Raw genomic sequence first — 21,806 nt, 5'->3', positions numbered from 1 at the left:
AAGGACAACATGCCATTCGCTTTCTTCACTGCCTCTGTACCTGCATGCTTACTTTAATTGACTGATGAACAAGGACCCCCAGATCACGATTTACTTCCCCTTTTCCCCCATTTAACACCATTTAGATAATAATCTGCCTTCCTGTTTTTGCTACCAAAGTGGATAACCTCACATTTATCCACATTAAACTGCATCTGCCCACTCACCCAACCTGTCCAGGTCACCCTGCATTCTCATAGCATCCGCCTCAAAGTTGGCACTGTCATCCAGCTTTGTGTCATCTGTAAATTTGCTAATGTTACTTTGAATCCCTTCATCTAAATCATAGATGTATATTGTAAATAACTGCGGTCCCAGCAGCAAGCATTGCGGTACCCCACTAGTCACTGCCTGCCATTCTGAAACAGACCCTTTAATCCCTACTCTTTGTTTCCTGTCTGACAACCAATATTTTATCCATGTCAGCACTCTACCCCAAATACAATGTGCCCTAATTTTGCCCACTAATCTCGTATGTGGGACCTTTTCAAATGCTTTCTGAAAGGCCAGGTGAACTACATCCACTTGCTCCCCCTTGTCCATTTTCCAAGTTACATCCTCAAAAAATTCCAGAAGTTTGGTCAAGCATGATTACCCCTACGTAAATACATGCTGACTTGGATCGATCCTGTTACTGCTATCCAAATGTGCCGCTATTTAATATTTTATGATTGACTCCAGCATCTTCCCCACCACCAATGTCAGGCTAACTGGTCTATAATTCCCTGTTTTCTCTCTCCCGCCTTTCTTAAAAAGTGGGATAACATTAGCTACCCTCCAGTCCACAGGAACTGATCCTGAATCTATAGGAATTTGTTAAATGAACACCGATGCGTCCATGATTTCTAGAGCCACTTCCTTATGTACCTTGGGATGCAGACCATCAGGCCCTGGGGATTTATCAGCCTTCAGTCCCATCAGTCTACCCAACACCGTTTCCTGCTTAATGTGGAATTCTTTCAGTTCCTCTGCCACCCCAGATTCTCCGGCCACTCGTACATCAGGAGATTGTTTGTGTCCTCCTTAATGAAAACGGATCCAAAGTACCTGTTCAATTCATCTGCCATTTCCTTGTTCCACATAATAAATTCACCTATTTCAGTCTTCAAGGGTCCAACTATGGTATTAACTAATTTTTCTTCTTCACATACTTAAAAAAAGCTTTTACTATCCTCCTGTATATTCTTGGCTAGCTTAATTTCATACCTATTCTTTTCTCCTCGTATTGCATTTTTAGTTATCTGCTGTCGTTCTTTAAACATTATACAATCCTCTTGCTTCCCGCATATCTTTGCGATGTTGTTGTTCTTCTCTATTGTATTTATACGGTCCCTGACTTCCCTTGTCAGCCACGGTCGCCCCTTACTCCCCTTGGAATCTTTCTTCCACTTTGGAATGAACTGATCCTGCACCTTCTGTATTATTCCCTGAAATACCTGCCATTGTTGTCCCACTGTCATCCCTGCTAGGGTCTCTTTCCAGTCAACTTTAGCCAGCTCCTCTTGGCTCCATAGTCCGCTTTGTTCAACAGTAACATGGACACCCCCCCCGATTTTCCCTTCTCCCTCTCAAATTGTAGATTAAAACTTACCATATTATGGTCACAACCGCCTAATGGTCCTTTTACCTCGAGTTCCCTTATCAAATCCGGTTCATTACACAATGCTACATCAAGAATTGCCTTCTCCCTGATAGGCTCCAGTACAAGCTGCTCTAATAATTCATCAAGGAGGCACTCCACAAATTCCATTTCTTGGGGCCCATTACCAACCTGATTTTTTTCCAGTCAACCTGAATGTTGAAATCTCCCATAACAACCGTAGCATTATCTTTACGACATGTCAAATTTAACTCTTGATTCAACTTGCACCCTATTTCCAGGCTACTGTTTGGGGGCCTGTAGATAAGGCCCATTAGGGTCATTTTACCCTTACAATTGCTTAGTTCTATCCATACTGACTCCACATTTCCTGTGTCAATGTCACCCTTTGCAAGGGACTGAATTTCATTCCTCACCAACAGAGCTACCCCATCTGCTCTGCCCACCTGTCTGTCTTTTCAATAGGATGTATACCCTTGAATATTCAGTTCCCAGCGCTGGTCCTCTTACATCCATGTCTTTGTAATTCCCACAACATCATACTTCCCAATTTCTAACTGACCCTCACGCTCGTCCACTTTATTTCTTATACTTTGCGCATTCATATACAACACTTTGACTTCAGTATTCACCTCCCCACTCACACCGCTCACAATTGATCCTGCCTTACTCTCTTATCCCTTCTCGAACTTTCCTTCCCATTAATTCGGGAGTCTTTTGTAACTTTTCCTGTACTCACTTCCCCTTTAACTCCATCTTTATACTCCCAATTTGTCAACCCTCCCCCCCCCCCCACTATTTAGTTTAAACCCACATGTGTAGCCCTAGCAAACCTGCCTGCCAGAATGTCGGTCCCCCTTAGTTAAGGTATAACCCATCCCTTTAGTACAGGTCACCCCTACCCCAGAAGAGATCCCAGTGGTCTATAAAACTAAATCCTTGCTCCCTGCTCCAGTCCCTCAACCACACTTTAAGACCCCCTATCTCCCTGTTCCTGTCCTCACTAGCATGAGGTACTGGAAGCAATCCAGAGATAACCACCCTCGACATCCTGCTTTTCAGTTTTCTTCCTAACTCTCAAACCTCGCATTGCAGAACCTTATCTTTCAATCCTCAATCAGTTTTTCAACAGTTACTTGATCTTTCTCCATTCCTCATTAGCATGTGCTTTTGAGACATACAATCTACTCATTGATCCCAACTGTGGTCTCTCACTCAACAGAGCAGCACATAGACCTGCAAATGAATCTCATCAAAAGCAGGTCAGCAGCAGTTTAAAAGGCCTGTCCCACTTTCACGACCTAATTCGCTACCTCTGCCGAGTTTGCCCTAGACTCATACTCGCAACATGGTCATCACGAGGTTGTAGGAGGTCGTAGGTAGGTCGTAGCAGGTCTTGATATTAGTCGTAGGTACTCGTGGCATCAAGTATGTCAGGGCGTTTTTTCAACATGATAAAAACTGTCCACAAGTAAAAAAGGTCGTGAATTAGGTTGTGAAAGTGGGACAGGCCCTTTAGTTTGCCTTGCATTTCTGAAAGAACACAATTATGGATAAATGTGTATCAGTATGTTTTGATTATCAATGGTGTAAACAGCTGTCTGGTGTTTAAATCATCTTTAATCATCAGTCATGGTGGTGTAGTACAATACGTTGTTAGTTCATCTCTACCACCAGTGTAACTACGTAATATGGTAGATGAGTGTTAATATAAAGTGCACAGTAAAGTGGAGTTAGTGGCAGTACACTACTCTGATTGGTTCACATGCAATAACCAATCGACATCCTTCCTCGTAGAGAAAATAGTTGTTAAACAGATGTTAAAACACATGTGGTTAAATATACACACCATCAGGCAGTCTGCTAACCCGACCCGAATGTGTACGGGCAAACCCTTCCCCTTCCATACCGGAAAAGTTAGTAGGGCTGAGTGGTGAAGAACTCGAGAAAGATAGCACAGTCGGGGAGCCTGGAGAGGAACGGCGGGGCGAGCATGCAGGACTCGGGTCACTGGGGGATGAGGGAACCGAACGACACGGAGAGTACATGCTGGGCCAACAGTGGGGTCAATGGTGATTTTGTAAGTTATTGGCAACTTGCCCAGTTTGTTTACCCTGATAGATTTGTGTTGGTCCGTCAGATAGGCATAACTTTTGGACAGCGCATCTGAAGGACACTAACTCCAGGTCTTGGCACGCATGAATTCCCAACAAAGTCTCAGAGTTCGATTTTACAATGTAGAAAATCAGGTTTTTAGTGACATTGTCCACTACACACTTGAAATCAGCTTTTCCAAGAGGGTGCAGGTAGGCATGCAAGGTAGAGGCATCCTTAGTCAAGGTCTCATTATTTCTTATCTTGTTGTAGACTTTCAGGGACATTACGTTCATGCGCACTCCCATGACCAATTTAGCAGTTACCAGACTTGTAATTAATGTGCACGGTAACAGCAGGGTGCAAGAGCTTACCAGAAGTGCGGAGAAGAGTGTGAACAGCAGACTCATCATATGAGATCATTGGTTCATTCTCGTGGACAGCTTCAAACTTTTCATGGGAGTCGGAGAATGTTGGATCTTGCTGCAGCAGGTGTAGATTAGACTCTGAATTGGCATTACGGTTCCCACGAGAACGACAGCAAGCAGCAATATGATTCATTTTCTTACAGTAATTGCATGATTTGCCATTTGCTGGGCAAAACTAGTGACCTTTATTATGGAAATAGTTGCAGTTAGTGCACTTCTGTAGTGGCTCATTCACAAATCTGTTCGTGGCAGCTGATGCAGTGCGTTTAACGAAACCGGTCTGATTTATATCCTTTTTCCGTGTCAAGCTGATCACTCAGTGGGGCTACAACCTCCGACATACAGCAGGCATGCACAGCCTGTTCAAGAGTCAGGTCAGCATTTCAGAATAGCTCTGTTTTGAGCATTTGACCAGACATGCTGCTAACGAGTTTGTCGCGTATTAACTCATTCGTTATCTCACCAAAGCGACATCTCGGAGCCATATACTTCATATCCCAAATGAAACTTTCCACGGGTTTATCAGGAAGCTGTTGCCGTGCGAAGAACTTTGCTCTTTCCAGAATGCGTTTCGATGGCAGGTCACATAGCTCACGGAATTTACGCAGCAGCAGCACATTAGGGTTGTGCATTGTCTCAGCTGGGACCACTACCTGGCCATTCCCGTCGAGTACAGGTGGCACAAAGTTGAAGGTTTGCGCGCAAATCATAGCCTCGGGTCCCGCTAGGTTGAGCAAAAGCGATGCCTTGACCTAATCCGGATCATTGCGATGGACGATATTGATGTAGTGCGCATAGTCAATCTCAAAGATCCTCCATCGCTCATGTATGTCTATCAGTATGTTTTGATGATCAATGGTGTAAACAGCTGTACAGACACAGTCTGGTGTTTAAATCATCTTTAATCATCAGTCATGGTAGTGCAGTACAATACGTTGTTAGTTCATCTCTACCACCAGTGTAACTACGTAATATGGGAGATGAGTGTTAATATAAAGTGCACCGTAAGGTGGAGTTAGTGGTAGTACATTACTCTGATTGGTTCACATGCAATAACCAATCTACAAATGGTATCAATCCCAGTCTAATATTGTGTTCTCTGCATTAATAACTGTTTCACAAATTTTTCTATTCTCTCTCCAGTTCTTCATTGGAAGCAATAGAATTATTGGAGTTGCAAATTGCTAGTAAGCCAGCATTGTGCCAATACACGGCAGTCAAACATAATTATACAACGCGGCATGCTGTACCTACACTTCCTTCCCCAACATCCCATCCCTCTCCACATCACTCTAAATTGATCATCCCTTGACAGTGCTGATTATAACAACTCATCAACACAGAACATAACAGTTGCTAGCTCCTGTGCTCAAGTACACTCTTCAAACCAGAATACATTAATTCCACTTATCAAACTTACAGAAGCAATAAACAATTTATATATCCAATTTAAAATTTCTCTGGTGCCTTCCATTGTTGCGAGGATATCCTCATTCTGGAGTAACGGAAGTTTGTGAGACTTGACAATCATTAGCATGTGGATAAAGTCCTGTTGCAGTCTCATAAATCAGAGAAATGCTTATAGAAGACAGACACAAAAAGCTGGAGCAACTCAGCGGGACAGGCAGCATCTCTGAAGAGAAGGAATGTGTGACGTTTCGGGTCGAGACCCAGTCAGAAATTCTTATATTTGCCTGTCTCCCTCTTCATATTGTCAATCAACTTGAAGCTGTTGACTCCACCATTCAACCGATGAAGACAGGTTCTTGGATCCTTTGCTCCTTGGTCTTGCTAACAAGATTATTGTTCTGGCACCATTCGATCAGATTATCAAAATCTTAAAAACATTTTCTTAGATATGTCTTTTTCTGTGGTGTGGGCATGGATATCAAACTACTCTCTGTGCAGGAAAAGGATATGGTCAACAAATGTCACCTAAGATGAATATATGATTTATCTGTGAAATGGATGTGATTAAGGTGCATGAGAGCCACACAGGTTCACATATATAACCTGATGAAAGTCAGGGAGAGCCACACATGAACATCCAGCCCAAAGAGGATTATCTAAGCCCATCATGAAGTTGTAATGGAGCGGCAACTTCTATGTAAGTGAGAGGCAGACATCAGGCCACATGTCTGAATACAGTTTATAGCAAAGATACTAGAGGAGCAAGATAGACCACTCCTATGAAATCCAATGGACTGACGTTTAGTACGCATCGGAACGCAACGGAACGTCACTTCCGCCGTTTTAAGAATAAGACCCCGATCCCCGTTATGCCTCTCACAGTTTAATCCACATCAGTCCATTGGATTTTGCAGTTTATCCTGGTCTCTTAGCCTTCTATGTTAGACCATTATTATCTTTGTTTATAATAAATGTACTTTTTTAAATTAAAAATTACAAAGGGAACTGCGTATGAAATGAGCGACAATGCTCAATGAAAGGTCTCTGGACCATATGCATTCTATGATCTTTGGTTTAATCAGTGTTGTGGGGGAACGGTATGTGTGTATTTCTGTGTGTGAGTGGCAAGATAGGTTTCAAAGTTCCTCAAGGATCAGAAGCAACTTTGATTTAAAGCAACTCATGATGCACATGAGCCATTTATATGATGTACATAAGCCATAAAGGCAATTATATTTGCCTTTTTTTTTGCCTATAAGATATACGGAACATAAGCCACAAGCCAATATATTTGCATATATTTATATATTATAAACACGTATATATATTATATATATGATACATACATATATATAAATGTGATATTTATGTATATAATTATATAACACACATAAATGTTTCTCTAGTTTCTTATATATATAAACACATATTCATCATATATAGATATATGATGTGTATATATGTGTGATATATATGTATATAAATATATAACACACACATATACAATACAATATGGTTTTATTCGTCATATTTGAAATGAATTTGCCAGCAGCAGTACAATGATAAAGAACACACAATACAGAATAAAAATTTAACACAAACATCCACCACAGCATTCATCATTGTGGTGGAAGGCAAAAAAATTGGCCAGTCCTCCTCCATTTTCCCCCGTGGTCGGGACCTCAACCATCCGCAGCCGTCACTGCGGGCGTCCAGATTTGCAGGCAGGTAAAAGTCCAGATAAGTCCAGAGTCGGCTCTTCCCCACCAGAGACCACGGCTTTAGGTTGGTGTAGGCCGCAGGTCGGCAGTCAAAGATTTAAGGTCCCCATCGCGCCACAGCCATAAGCACCGCTGACCGCAGGGCCGGCGGTCGGAGCTCCCCTCCAGGGGTGATTGTAAGCGCATGCCATGCCCGCGGTAGAAGTAGGCCGCGGGCTAGCATTTGGAGCTTCTTCTTCCGCACAGCTCCCCCAAGAGGGATCCCAGACTGCGGCGAGAGTCTACGTTGCGCCCGCCGCTGAAGCCCTTGGCGCGTCTCCGGGAAAGGCCGCGCCGATCCTTGCTGTTAGGCCATGGGGGAGGCAACATGGAAAAAGCGTTCCCCCCTCCTCCCCCTCCCCCCCCGCCCTCCCCACCCCCCCCCCCCCCCCCCCCCCCCCCCCCCCCCCCCCCCCCCCCCCCCACAGCAGAATTAGGCCATTTGGCCCATCAATTCCATCATGGCTGATCTATCTCTCTCTCCCCACAACCCTTGACACCCGTACTAATCAAGAATCTATCTATCTCTGCCTTCAAAATATCCATTGACTTGGTCGGAGGGATACTTTTGGTGCCAGATAGATTGATATTCAAAACTCTAATCATTTTGAACATTCTGTACTGTTCTATTCATTAATCCATGGTAGCAAATAATATCGATATTGAGAGTGTTTTGGCAGAGAGCTGAATTTGTATTAGACCAGTGTTTTTCTTTTTGCAAGTTAAGCTTATTTTATTTCTGTTGAATTTCATTACATATTGCAGTAATGGCTTTTAAATAGATAACAGGAAGTAATAAACATAGAATTCACACAAGGTACATGTTTGTGTGAAGAACAGTTAAAAGCTTTTAAATAGCCAGATAAGTCAATGGGGTTTAGTTTAAAGTTAGGTGTTGATGCCAAATAGGCTTGATGAAATAGCCATTTTTAAGCACCAGCTTAGTGGTGGAAAAAAATGCTGTTTGGGGCAATGGGAACCTGTTCACTTTCTAGTTAAATGAACAAGTGTTGCACATAATCAGTATTGGGCATGTAAAACCTACATTTTGACATTTTTAACAAGAGCAGCAAAAAATTCCCATTAAATCCCCAAAGAAACGTATTATCTCTCGTCAATCTGAAGAAGGGTCTTGACCCAAAATGTCGCCAATTCCTTCTCTCCATAGATGCTGCCTCACCCGCTGAGTTATTCCATCATTTTGTGTCTACCTTTGATTTTACCAGCATCTGCAATTCTTTTTTAAACGTATTATCTCTCATGTATTTTTTTGCGATTCTGCCTATGTATAATAATAATCACACATCTCACCTATTATGTAAAAGGTGCAAAGTGCCTGATCAAAAGACAGATGCAAAATCTTATCTTTTAATCCTCAATCAGTATTTCAACAGATACCAGATGTGGCAACCCCTGACTTTAAAGAACTAGATGATACATCAAAACTAAGAATAATCCTTGCCAAAGGAAATACGGCACATCTTGGTGCACAATACGTAACAGCATGCCATAACCTGAGAGACAGTGAATGACCAACATGCACATATATACACACACACTAATCGACATTAACTAACACTAAGAAATTAATATTGAATTGCTAAACTTGCTATTGTGTTGTACTGCTTACAGCTGCAAGAACGTGTAGCAATTAATAAAGGGCTACAGGCCTATTGCAAGTTTGTGTACAGGGACATACCTATCCATACACTGTATACTTGTATTTATACTTATACATTTCAAATATGTATGTCACGTTTCATACTTTGGCAATATAACAATGTTTTTTTTATCATGCCAATAATGTTTTTAAATTGAAAATTGAAAAAAAAATTGAATACTTGATCCTTCTCTATTCCTCATTAGCATGTGCTTTTGAGACATACAATCTACTCATTGATGACAACTGTGGTCTCTCACTCAACAGAGCAGCACATAGACCTGCAAATGAATCTCATCAAAATCAGAAGTCAGCAGCAGTTTTAGTTTGCCTTGTGTTTCTGAAAGAGCACAATTGTGGATAAATGTGTATCAGCAGGTTTTGATGATCAATGGTATCAATTTCGGTCTAAGTATTGTGCTCTCTGCATTAATAACTGTTTCACAAATCTTTCTATTCTCTCTCCAGTTCTTCATTGGAAGCAATAGATTAATCGAAGTAGCATATTTGCATATCATAGTTGCGGAGCAAAATGCCGGACATTTTAGCTTAGCTATTTTATTTTTAAAGTATGAACAATCTGAATGCTTATATCAATAAAATTACAGCCTCTAACTAGAAATACTTAATACTGTTTCCATGTTAAACTAAACTAACTGTGCTTATATCTATTTTTTATAAGGTTCAAGTTTTGCGTAATGCTGGAGAGGAAGTAACTCTTACAGTGTCATTTCTAAAAAGAGCACCTGCCTTCCTGAAGCTTCCACTGTATGAAGACTGCACATGTAAGCAAAGTGAATCTTTTTTTTAAGGAAAAGAATGATGTTGGCTAAACACTCTTTCATTTCCCATTTTATCTCTCTGTTATTTCCCTGCACAGATCTTCTAACTGCTTGTATATTCAGTTTGTGTAGCGGGTCAGCTTGAGTTAATCAGTATGTGAGAAAAACAAGACTGTGCCAGTCGTGAACATAGATCAACATTAGTTTGATTTAATAACTACTGGCCAATTGAGGAAATGGTGCATGTCTCGAATGAGAGGTGAATGAATCCAAAAGTGAATGAAACTGACTTACAGAGCAAAAATGCACATGGTCCATGAAAAATCAGTCTTGATTAAAAGATCTACTGCATTGATTTCCCATCATTAAAACAATTTTAAAACCTTCCTAATAGAAATCTGGTATCAATGGTGTTGCTTAAGGTAGTTCATCATTGATTTCAAGGTTTCCATGGCTGGAATTGTCACATCATATATTTTTGCAACATTATTTAATTTCATAATTTTATTTCAAATATTGCTTTCCTAGTAAGTCAGCTGGTAACACAATGCCAATATATATAACTATTAAAACTCTCTTTATGCGTTTGTTTCTTTGTTTGTTTTCACTTCATATCTCCTCCAAAACCCAACGCGGTAACGGAGACTTTTTTACATATTCTGGTAGAGATTTACCTCAAGAAGTCAAAAATCTCCTTGTCTGAAAATTTGGGTAATTATTTCCCGAGTTTTTAACTAAAAGTGTTTTAAAATATAACTGCTGCGTCACAATGCCTTTGGTCCTCGCGACCAGCTGCGCAGATTTTCAATGCACAGCCAGTAAAAGTGGGTTGAAGCCCGTGAACACGTGATCAAGTCATCCAGCGCGCTCCGCTGGGCTTCTTGAAGTTCAACAACATGGCAGATCTCGAAGTTACCGAGGTCACCCGAGGTCACGGGAGGTCACCGAAAATCACCGGCTTGCATTTGAATCCACTCTGTCTCACCAGCCCGATTGTAGACCATGGCGGCGGCGTCCACTATCATCGCGCAGGGCAGCATGATGAGAAGGTGGCCCTGGCGACCATTATTCCCTCTGGGAGAGGCCGTCTATGGAGTCCTGCGATTCCTACGTTGATCGCAGGAACACGAAGAATCGTGACGCCTTTTCTTCGCTGGTGATCCTGATCTCAACTGTTCACAGTCGTCCCCGTCCGTGCCGCCAGAGGTCCAGCGAGCTGCTGAGGCCTGCTGCTCATTCGCAGTCGGCCCCGTCCGAGCCGCCCGTTCGCCGAGTTCAAGTCCGCCCTCTCCCTCTTCTCTCTCTCTACCTATATCCCCCTCTCTGCCTCTCTCTTCCCCCTCCCCCTCTCTCCCCCCTCTCCCCTCTCCTCGCCCTCTTGCCCCTCTCCTCCCCCTCTCCCCCCCCCTCTCCCTCCCCCTCTCCCCCCTCTCCCCTCTCCCCCCCCCCCCCTCTCCCCCTCTCCTCCCCCCTCCTCTCACTGCCTCTCCTCCCCCTCTCTGTGGCTGGATCTGCCTTTGCCACATATAAATCATGTTCTTGGGTCAATGCTGAGAAAATTGGGTGATCTGTTAGACCATTTCACAGGAACAGTCAACCATAATGTTGCGTGCTTTGAGTTACAATGGACTGTGCAATAGTAAAGATTAGATATTTCCCCTTCCTGAAATACGTTTATGAATCACTTTTTTTATGACAAAAACTGATTTTCATGATCACCATTATGATATCAGTGTTCTATTTAACAGGGAATAAAAATGATCTGTTTACTAATTTTGAGATTTGAGTTGGAATTGATTTCAATTGGGCTTTTAGGAGTACTGTTCTTTTAAATAAAGACACACACTGCTGGAGTAACACAGCAGGTCAGGCAGAACTTTCCTACTTTCAGCTGGAGGACTTTGCTTTTTGAGGATTGCTTTGGACTGTGACTGTCCCTGGGAATTGATTTGCTGAGCTGCTGGAGTGCCAAGAGCTGGTTTGTGCCTCTGCCCAGATGGCGATGGCAGGGGCGCGGCAGAAGGCGAGGAGCTACGCAGCAGTGACATCAGCAGCGGAAGCGAGGACATCTGAACATGAGCCTCATGTTGACTTGGACTGGGACAGTTTTGGTATCTCGGTTCAAACTGGGCCCCAGATGTCCAGGGGAACAATTACGAAGGCTATGAATGCCCTTCTTGGTAGGGGGGCTATTGTCTCTTCCGAGCTCGAGAGGGGAAAGGTTGAGATGATATTGAAGAACCGGGAGGATGTGGCCACAGCGGTGGAGAGGGGGATTTCAGTGGGGGGGGGGTCCATATACAGGTGGACCCATGGGTGTCCAGGGTGAGACCGGTTCTCCTGCGGAGTTGCCCCACATGTATTCCGGATGCGACACTCATTCCACACCTGTCTCAGATTGGGGAGGTGCGGTCTAAGTGCTTTAGGCTCATGCACCCTGGGGGGGACCCGGAGGAAAAAGGGATTCTCAGTTTCAAAAGGAGGGCGTTCGTGAAGGTGGGGAGGGGGAAGGTGATGAGGGGAGTTTCGAGGTGGAGTGTAGGGGTCTCCCCAGAACCGTGCGTTGGAGTTATGCGTTGGAGAAAAAAACTAGTGGAGAGCCTCTGGGTGTTGCCAGTGGAGGGGGTGCTTTCGGTGCTGTGGAGGTCGGAGTTATTTCAGGCAGCGTCCTTCTTTCAGATTCTGGGGGTGCCAGTTTACCACAGACCTTGGGGGTGCCTCTTGTTTTCTCTTCCCCAGGCCCAGGTATAGAGGGTGAGGACAGAGCGCAGCAGCCCAGCCAGTCAGTGGGCTGCGTGATGCGGATAGGGGCTTCGGGACCCTTCCCCGGCATTGATCCTGGGGGTGGTGTCATGCCGGAGGAGAGGGAGAGTGATGGGGCCGTTTTGTGTGGAGGGGTTGGCGAAATTCCAGAGAGCTCTGGTTTTTCGACTTCTGAAAATGACCTTGGTGATGCTGAGCGTGTTGTGTCAGGTGCGAGTAACTTGGACGATAGCCCAGGAACCAAGGACGAGTCTCATGCAATTGTTATCTGTGAGGTGCGGGAGTTTTTAAAAACAAGCCGCACCAACAGGACAAGGATCGAGGCTGCTAAGAGACGGTGGGCTGATCTGTCGTCCTTAGTTAAAACTCTCGAGGCTATCCTTGCGACCAAGGATAGTGATCTTCCTGGCTCTGAGCAGTGCCAGTTTAGGGACTTTTTGGAGTTCCTAAAAAGAGAGAGGGCTACAGAGCCCAGGAGGAGAAGTGTGAGGATTTCAATTTAATGTGTCAGTACTTTCACGCTAGTCACACTAAACTTAAATGGGAGTAGAGTGAGTTTTCGCAGATTCCAGCTTTTATCGGTCCTTAGGGAGGGGAAATTTGCAGTGTGTTTTCTGCAGGAGACGCATACTGTTGTTAAGTGATGAACCCACCTGGAGGTTGGAGTGGGAAGGTGAGGTCTATATGAGTCATCTTAGCTCAAATTCGAGTGGGGTGGCCATTCTGTTGGCTCAGAATTTCCTGCCCAATATTATAAAAGTGCAAGAAGTTGCGCCAGGACGTTTGCTCCATCTGGCCGTGAGCCTGGATGGCATGCCGTTGCATTTCATTAACGTGTATGCCCCCACCTCCGGCACGATGCAGGCCGGCCTACTTCAGGGGGTGAATGTTCTGTTGAGCACTATTGATCGGGGAGAGTGTGTCTTCTTTTAACTGCACACTTGATGTGCGAGATCGTTCTGGTACTCAGTGTGCTCCTGCTGTAGCAAGGAAGCTGAGAGGGTTGATTGATTCTTTTGAGTTGGTTGATGCATGGCGGGACCTCAACCCAGACTCCACTGCTTTTTCGCGGAGGTCTGAGGGCGGTGGTTCCCGCATTGATCGAATATATATCTCCCGAGCGTTTGTTTCCCGTGTCTCAGCGGCCTCAATGCAGCTGGTGCCATGCTCGGACCACTGTCTGGTGCGTGTGGATTTTAATCCAGCGCGCGTTCGGGCTGGGTCTGCGTACTGGCACTTTAATAACCGGCTGCTGGAGGATCGGTGTTTCCGGGAGTCATTCACTCGGTTTTGGGTGCGGTGGAGAGAGAGGCAGAGATGCTTCTCTTCCCTAAGGCAGTGGTGGGATGTGGGGAAAGCTCACATCCGTATTTTTTGTAAGGAATACACGTGGGGGTCGACCGGGCGGCGGGACTCAGCGGTTGAGAAGCTTGAGAGGGAGCTGATGGACGCAGAGTCTCGCCTGGGTCAGGTTGGAGGTGACTCTTGCGAATGGGGTGTGTTTCATGAGAAGAAGGAAGCCTTGAGGAACCTGCAACTTGAGCGGTCCCGAGGCGCTTACGTGAGGGCGCGGGTCCAGATGCTGCACGATCTGGATCGAGCTTCGCCTTTCTTTTTCTCTCTGGCGAAAGGGCGGGGAGCCCGCAAGCAGCTCATGGAGCTGCTCGCAGATGATGGCTCCTGTGTCACGGATCCAGAGAGGATTAGTGCCTTGGTCAGGTCCTTTTATGGTTCCCTGTTCTCCGCAGGTGGAGTCAGCGGGGAAGCTCAGCCGGACCTGTGGGAGAGTCTACCGATTATAGATAGGGAGGTGGCCGATCTTCTTGATCGCCCTTTATCTTTGGAGGAGTTGACTTGTGCACTGCATAAGCTCAGGAGGGGTAAGTCCCCCGGGCTGGATGGGCTGACGGTAGAGTTTGTAAGAGCCTTCTGGGGTATCCTGGGAGGTGATTACATGTTGGTTCTGGGGGAGAGCCTGGTGACCGGGGAGATGCCCATCTCGTGGCGTAGAGCAGTTGTTGTCCTGCTGCCCAAGAAGGGGGAACTCCGCTTGTTGAAAAACTGGCGCCTATGTACAGCGTATAAAGTTTTTGCACGGGCGATGGCAAATTGCCTGGGCTCCGTGCTGTCTCAATTGATTCACCATGACCAGTCCTACACAGTCCCTGGCTGGTCCATCCAGGATAACATCCACCTGGTTAGGGTCCTGATTCATCTAGCACAGGGTACTGGTCAGTCTGCTGCTTTTCTGTCGCTTGATCAGGAGAAGGCTTTTGATAGGGTAGAGCATGAATACCTTTTCGGGACATTGCAAGCGTTTGGATTTGGACCGCATTTTGAGGCCCGGGTCCGCCTTTTGTATGCAGCAGTGGAGTGCCTTGTGAAGGTTAATGGTGCGTTGTTGGCTCCCTTTCATTTTGGGAGGGGGGTCCGTCAGGGGTGCCCCATGTCAGGTCAGTTGTACTCGGTCTGTGTGGAACCGTTCCTGTGTCTTCTTCGGAGGAGGTTGACAGGCCTGGCCCTACCTGGCCCGGGGGTGGAGGTGGTTCTTTCGGCGTATGCCGATGATGTACTCCTTATGTTCACCGATCCTGGTGACCTGCGGAGGATGCGTGATTGCCAGAAGATTTTCCCGGCTGCATCTTCTGCCAGGATTAATTGGAGCAAGTGCTCTGGACTTTTAGTGGGTCAGTGGCAGGTGGACTCCCTGCCAGAGGAGATGGCAATGTTTGCATGGAGCACCACGCACCTCCTCTATCTGGGAGTGTACCTGAGTCCCACTGAGGATGCTTGGCCAGCAAACTGGCAGGAGTTGGAGACGAAAGTGGTTGCCTGGCTGGGGCGCTGGTCAGGCCTGCTTGGAGTTCTTTCTTTTCAGGGGAGGGTGTTGGTCATAAACCAGCTGGTGGCCTCCATGTTATGGTACCGGCTGGCTACTCTTGTCCCAACTTCCATTTTTGTAAATGCTTTACAGAAGAAACTGGTGGACTTCTTTTGGGGAAATAGGAAGCACTGGGTTTCCGCAGCAGTCCTGAGTCTCCCGTTAGAGGAGGGCGGCTAGTCCTTGGTATGCGTGCGTACCCAGGTGGCGGCTCTCCGCCTCAGGACTCTGAGGAGGTATATGTATATAGAGAACCCCCCCAGATGGCACGCTTTGGCCACGTATTTTTTCCAATGGGGTCGTTGTCTAAGGGGGATCTCACGGCTCCCGGTGGCGGGCATCAGTCGACCCGCCCTAAGGGGCTGGCCTGTTTTCTACCGGGATGTGTTAAGAGTAAGGAATCTGGTTGTTTTCAGGCAGCGTGTTGCTCCACGAGGGGAGGGGGATGTTGCGGCTGTGGGAGTGGCCGGTCCTCACCCAGTCATGGCGGGTGTCGAGGAAAGGTGTGCGCCTAAAGTGGTTTTGAATGAGCTCTTACCGCCTCCGTCAGATCAGCTCATCGGGCCTTGGTTCCAGGATATATCTCGGCCACTGGCTACACACAACCTGAGCCGCCTTTCTGAGATGATTAGCGTGCCGTTTCGTGACGCGAAGAGACGCTCACTGTATAGAATGCTCCTGCACATTCTGCACCTCCTTGCCTACGTTTCCCGTCCCGACACACCATGGCGGACGGTGTTACCACCTGAAGGCGGGGAAGGTCCCCAGTGGGGGTCCCTCTACAAGGGAGTTGTCCCCCTTTACGTGGGGGACCTGGGGTGGAGAGTGCTGCACAGAGCGGTGGCATGTAACAAACTTTTGAGTCGGTTCACGGACTCGTCCGCTGCCTGTATTTTCTGTGGCGAGGAAGAGACCGTGTTCCACATTTATATGGAGTGTGAGAGGCTACTGCCCCTGTATCAATATCTGAAGGGGTTGTTCCTAAAGTTCTGGTTACATTTTAGTCCTACGATTCTTGTGTTTGGACACAAGGCAGGGTGTGGGGAGAGCCAAGTGGGGGGGTAGGACCTACCTGTCGGTCTACTCCTGGGCCTGGCCAAGATGGCAAGATGGTCCAGGCAGCAGGCGGTTGATGGTCAGGCTAGAGTTGGCTGCCTGCCCCTCCTTCGGGCCTACGTCCGTGCACGTGTGTCCCTGGAGAGGGAACATGCGGTGTTCACGGGGACTTTGGAGGTTTTCCGTGGGCGCTGGTCACCGCGTGGGGTTGAGAGTATTGTGAACAATGATTGTAATGTTGTATTATAATGACACTTGATATAATGTAATTTATTTTTTGTTAATGACTTGATCTGTTGTATCATTTGTTGTGTCGAATAAAGTCTTGGAATTGGAAAAAAAAAGAGAGAGAGAGAGAGAGCAAGAGCCACCTGAAATTAGAGGTCAACGTTCATACCGCTGGGGTGTAAACTACCCAAGCGAAATATGAGGTGCTGCAATTTGCGATGTGCCTCACTCTGACAATGGGGGTGGCCCAGGACAGAAAGGTCAGGTTGGGGATGGGAGGGGGAATTGAAGTGCTGGGCCACCGGGAGATCAATTTGGTTAAGACTGGGGAAAATTTTTCAGTTTTTAGTTCTTCTAGAAATACTGTTAAGCATATTACTACCCACAAGTAACAATGTACTAATTTTGGCCATGTATACTTCCTATTTAATATAGATATATTTTCTATTTGCCTTCAGGTCTCCCCAGTGATCAGAGCAGTGGCACATCTTCTCCACTTTGCGACAGTGGATTACATCTTAACTATCACCCTAACAATACAGTAAGACACAGTTTAACTTTAAACTTTATATTGTAGCTTCCCCCCTGGTCATTTTCCTCTCTTCGTTATTTTTAGCTGAATGTCGTTTTGAATACAGAGTGGTGTTCCACACCCTGTATTCATATTTATATTCACAGAAATAGTGGCAGGGGAAAATAGAGACAGACAATTCAAACACAATCATCCTCCCAATCCTTCCAAGAATATTTGGCAATTAGAATCACTAATTGGATACATATCAGAGTTTCAATGAGGAATGAGGAGAAGAGATTATGAAAATTCCCAGCCGCTTATTTGAAATGTTGGCAAAATAATGGTGAGAGAATGGGGAAAAGGCATTGGAATTTAAATTTGAAATTATGCTGATCTTGAAGCTATTTTTGTTGGGTTAGACAAGTAGAATTTCTGGAAAAATGGTGCATATGGTTGAATGTGTCATAAAATGGAATATTACTTGAAATCAGGTATATGACAAATTATTGCAGGAAAAAAGGTGTGAGCAATAGCAATAAAATAAAACTAGAGTGTTAAATATGCTAAATTGAAGACATAATTGGAATCTTCTTCTGATTGTTCGAAATATTTTGTAGACTTTGCAAGTGAATTCCTGACATCATTAGTGTACCACTTGCTTAGACATTCCAGATAATTGAGATGTTTGAGATAATTTATGGTGGAAAAGACCTTGACTTATCCTTTAACATGTTCAAGAGCTGTTTCCATACCTGTTATTTATAAAGTCAACTTACTCTATGTCACAGTTAACGAACAGCAGTACATTGCGTTGTCTTGCCTTAAATCATATCATCATAAGATCATGTGATAGGAGTAGAATTAGGCCATTCAGCCCATCGAGTCTACTCCACAATTCAATCATGGCTGACCTATCTCTCCCTCCTTACCCCATTCTCCTGCCTTCCCCCATAACCTCTGACACCCGTGCTAATCACAAATCTATCTATCTTTGTCTTAAATATAATGTCAGAGGTTAAAGTTAAGTATAAGAATTCCACAGATACATTGTGCAGAGCAAGATAGTTTGGAAGATGAGGTAACATTTTTTATTTCTACAGGATAATTTATTCCAAGTCCTTTTTAGCAGTAATCAGTAATTGTGTTAATTGAAGTTGATATTTTTAGTGGATAAAACATCAGGTAGAAGACACAGCACAATGAATACAGAACACATTCATTGGAGACACATTTATTGGTTCACCTACCAAACAATCCATCCACTTGGATCCACCCATTGCCATAGGCACTTCCCTTTACTTCTTACTGCCAGTTATCTCCCCACTACTGTTTATTTCCGTCTACTGATATGCCTGATTCATCCATTGACTTCCTCCAAGAGTCTGTTTTTTGCTCCTAATACGTTTATTGCTTTGAACTGTATTACTGAAATGTAATCGTTCATCGGTTCACAGACAAAGAGAATGTTGGTAGTTAACTCACTTCCTGACACCCAAAATGGTTCTTCCATGAATGGGGTTACTAAAAAAAAGAGCACTTGAAATTAGAGAAGATAAACTGGGATGGTTTTAGGGTAGGTTAACAGATAGAAACTGAGAGAAAAAACAGGTTTGGTTATTTTTGAGTTATCTTTGAGTTGAGATGTTGTCCTAGTGAGATGGTCTAAGAATCAGTGCTGCTTACAATCTATATCCACAATTTAGATACTGTAATATTTCAAAGTTTCCTGATGATACAAATTTTAGTTATGAAGAAGATGTAGAAAGTGAAAGACCTTGATAGAGTGGATGTGGGGAGAATGCTTCTACTTGTGTGAGGATCAGAAGGCACAGCCTCAGAATAAAAAAAAGGAGACGATGAGGAATTTTATGTCAGAAGATGGTAAATCAGAGGATTCATTGCCATGGACGGCTGTGGAGGTCTATCCAAGTCATTGGATATTTTAAAAGTAGACATTGGCAGGTTCCTGATTAGCAAGGGTGACAAAGATTACAGGGAGAAGGCAGCATGAGATTTAGAGGGAAAGAAAAATCAGCCATGATTGAATAGTGCAGTAGATTCGATGGCCAGACTGGCTTACTTCTGCTCCTTCTTCTTCTGTCATATGTATTTTAGACCTGCAACTCCATTGAGGCGACCCAGGTCAACGTGTCATTGTCCAGGTCAATCAGACCTCGTTCACCATTCGGTGGCCGGTATTTGGGGCAACTGGTGACTATGTGTTCCAATGTCTGTGTTGGGTCTCTACACTCGCAGGAGGCGCTGTCCATGAGGCCCCACCTCTTCATCGCTACTCCATAGCGTCCGACACCTGTCCTCAGGCATTTGAAGATTGTCCACTGCTTTCGGGGCAGGTCCTGTCCAGGGATGTCCATGGGGTCATCAATGTAATGGAGTAGCCTAGATGGTTCCGAAGATTTCCACTGGCCTCTCCTTGACCCAGGCGACCTTGGAATCGTCAGCCGGTGTTGTGCAGAGCAGCTCTTGGGCTTGCGTGGCAAAGGAGCGCCGTGACTTGAGGCACACACGACATGGTGTCTCTGTGGCGATCTGATGGAGGAGGTGAGATTCACTGGTCTGTGCCTTTCGTGAGAGGGCCAGCGTGGCTGCTTCTCGCCTGATGTTGGCTGGGGCGATGCTGGTGAAGACAGGCAGTTGGTTTACTGGGGTGGCTCGTAGTCATCCGGAGACAGTCCGCAGGGCGCTGTTGAGGGCAGCATCCAGCTTCTTGGTGTGAGGGCTACGGCACCAAACCAGGGCGCAATACTCGGCAGCTGAGAACACCAGGGCCACTGTGGACATGCGCAGTGTCTTCGTTGTGGCTCCAAATGTGGTGTCGGCTAGGCGGCGTATCAGTGCGGCACGGGCGCTTGTCTTTGCCTTGGCACCTTACAGGTGTTGTTTGAATGACAACGTTCTGTCGAGTTTCACACCGAGGTACGTGGGGACGGGCGGGGACCGTAACCGGGCGTTGTCCACCATGACGTTCATCTCGCGGGTCGCTTCCCTGTTGTTGAGGTGGAACATTGAAGATGTTGTCTTACCCATACTGAGCTTAAGGCGCCAGTTCCTCAGGTGTGAAGACAGGATGTTCATGTCTTCAGAGAGGCCCTCTTCTGCTGCTTCCCAGGATGGTTTACTGAGTAGGATGGCCAGGTCATCAGCATAGCCATACTTCTTTGAATGGGTTGCAGGCAGTTCATGGATGTAGATGTTGCATTGGTGCCAGCACTGAGCCCTGTGGGACGCCGTTCTTCTCACCCTGTTGCAATGCCCGTTGCTGGGGTGTAGCCTGAAGCTGCGGTTGCTCAGCATCTCCATGATGAAGCTAACCATGTGCTTGTCTGGGATGGTTTCCAGAAGCTTCATGTGTAGTCTACACAGCCAGACAGTGTCATATGCAGCTGTGAGGTCCAAGAAGACAGCGCCAGCCTTCTACCCTGCCTGGATTCTGTCCTCCATGTCTTGGAACAGGAGGGTCACCTGGTCCGCCGTTGACCTGCTGTTTTGGAATCCAGCCTGTTCTTTAGGCAGCTGGGAGTCAATCACTGGATTGAGACGTGTATGGAGACGTTCCAGGTGCTTGTATGGAACACACAGCAGTGAGATGGGTCGGTATCCCTTGGGGTCAACGCTAGGCTTGTTTGGCTTCGGCAGAGCGATCACCTTGGCACGGCGCCAGATCTTTGGCTACTTCAAGCAGCGGAAACACATGGAGAGGAAGGAGCACAGCCAGTCAGTTGCCTTCTTGCCTTGGTGTTTTATGTTAAAAATTCTGCTCCCATGACTTATAAGCGTCTGCAAGGTTTCACAGGGATATACACGGGGTAAATCATGTTACTTAAACCTCAGTACCTGAGTTGCATTTTGCTCAGAGACCGTGCTCCAAAATAAATTCTATGTCGACAGTTTAACATAAGCATAGAAGAGAACAGGCCTTGTACTTAACATCTGCAAGATAAAGGTACTTTACAAGCCTGGTCCTGCTGCATCGTGCAGCCAGCACATATTAAAGGTTCATGGAACACATCTTGTTTCTCAGCAGTAGCATCTCAGCAAGGGCAGACATTGATGATCAAATTCATTGTTTCCTTCAATGCACCACTTTGGTCAATTCATGGAAATGGTGCTTGACTTTTAAGACCACAGACTTGGCATAAAACTCATAGTCTATAGGCAGCAGTGATCACTGCGCCCGTAGATACCTCTGAGTCCTGGACTTAACTACAGCAAGCACCTAAAAATTTTGGAAATATACCACCTTTTCAAAATCCTCCTAGTTCACAGTAAGGAGCAGAACACCACTAACAACATATCTCTATACTGGAGTCTTCTGCCCCTGTTCCACTTAGGAAACCTGAACGGAAACCTCTGGAGACTTTGAGCCCCACCCAAGGTTCCGTGTGGTTCCCGGAGGTTGCAGGTGGTTGCCGGAGGTTGAAGGTAGTGGAAGCAGGTAGGGAGACTGACTAAAACCTCTGGGAACCTCTTACTTACACTCAGTTAACAATTTTGGGCTATAAAATCTGCATCCATGAAACAACCATTCTATACTCTCAGTCAGAGAAAGAGATTACCAGATGAATAGAGG

The 21,806-nt window shown here is 45.6% G+C and overlaps 1 protein-coding gene across 7 annotated transcripts in view; it reads left to right on the top strand.

Annotated features, from left to right (window-relative positions):
- The window catches only part of sntg1 (syntrophin, gamma 1), a 533,638-nt gene that overhangs the window by 452,051 nt on the left and 59,781 nt on the right, over window positions 1-21,806 (top strand). For all 7 annotated transcript variants that reach the window (XM_055634100.1, XM_055634098.1, XM_055634093.1 and 4 more), the window contains 2 exons: window positions 9,674-9,776; window positions 17,160-17,242. In XM_055634100.1, coding sequence (XP_055490075.1) covers window positions 9,674-9,776; window positions 17,160-17,242 — 186 coding nt within the window. The remainder of the gene's footprint in view (window positions 1-9,673; window positions 9,777-17,159; window positions 17,243-21,806) is intronic.

The sequence above is a fragment of the Leucoraja erinacea genome, chromosome 4 (assembly GCF_028641065.1).
Source record: "Leucoraja erinacea ecotype New England chromosome 4, Leri_hhj_1, whole genome shotgun sequence".
Lineage (NCBI taxonomy): Eukaryota > Metazoa > Chordata > Chondrichthyes > Rajiformes > Rajidae > Leucoraja > Leucoraja erinaceus.
The sequence above is the reverse complement of the archived record's forward strand: the minus strand, read 5'-3'. Positions and strand labels throughout refer to the sequence as shown.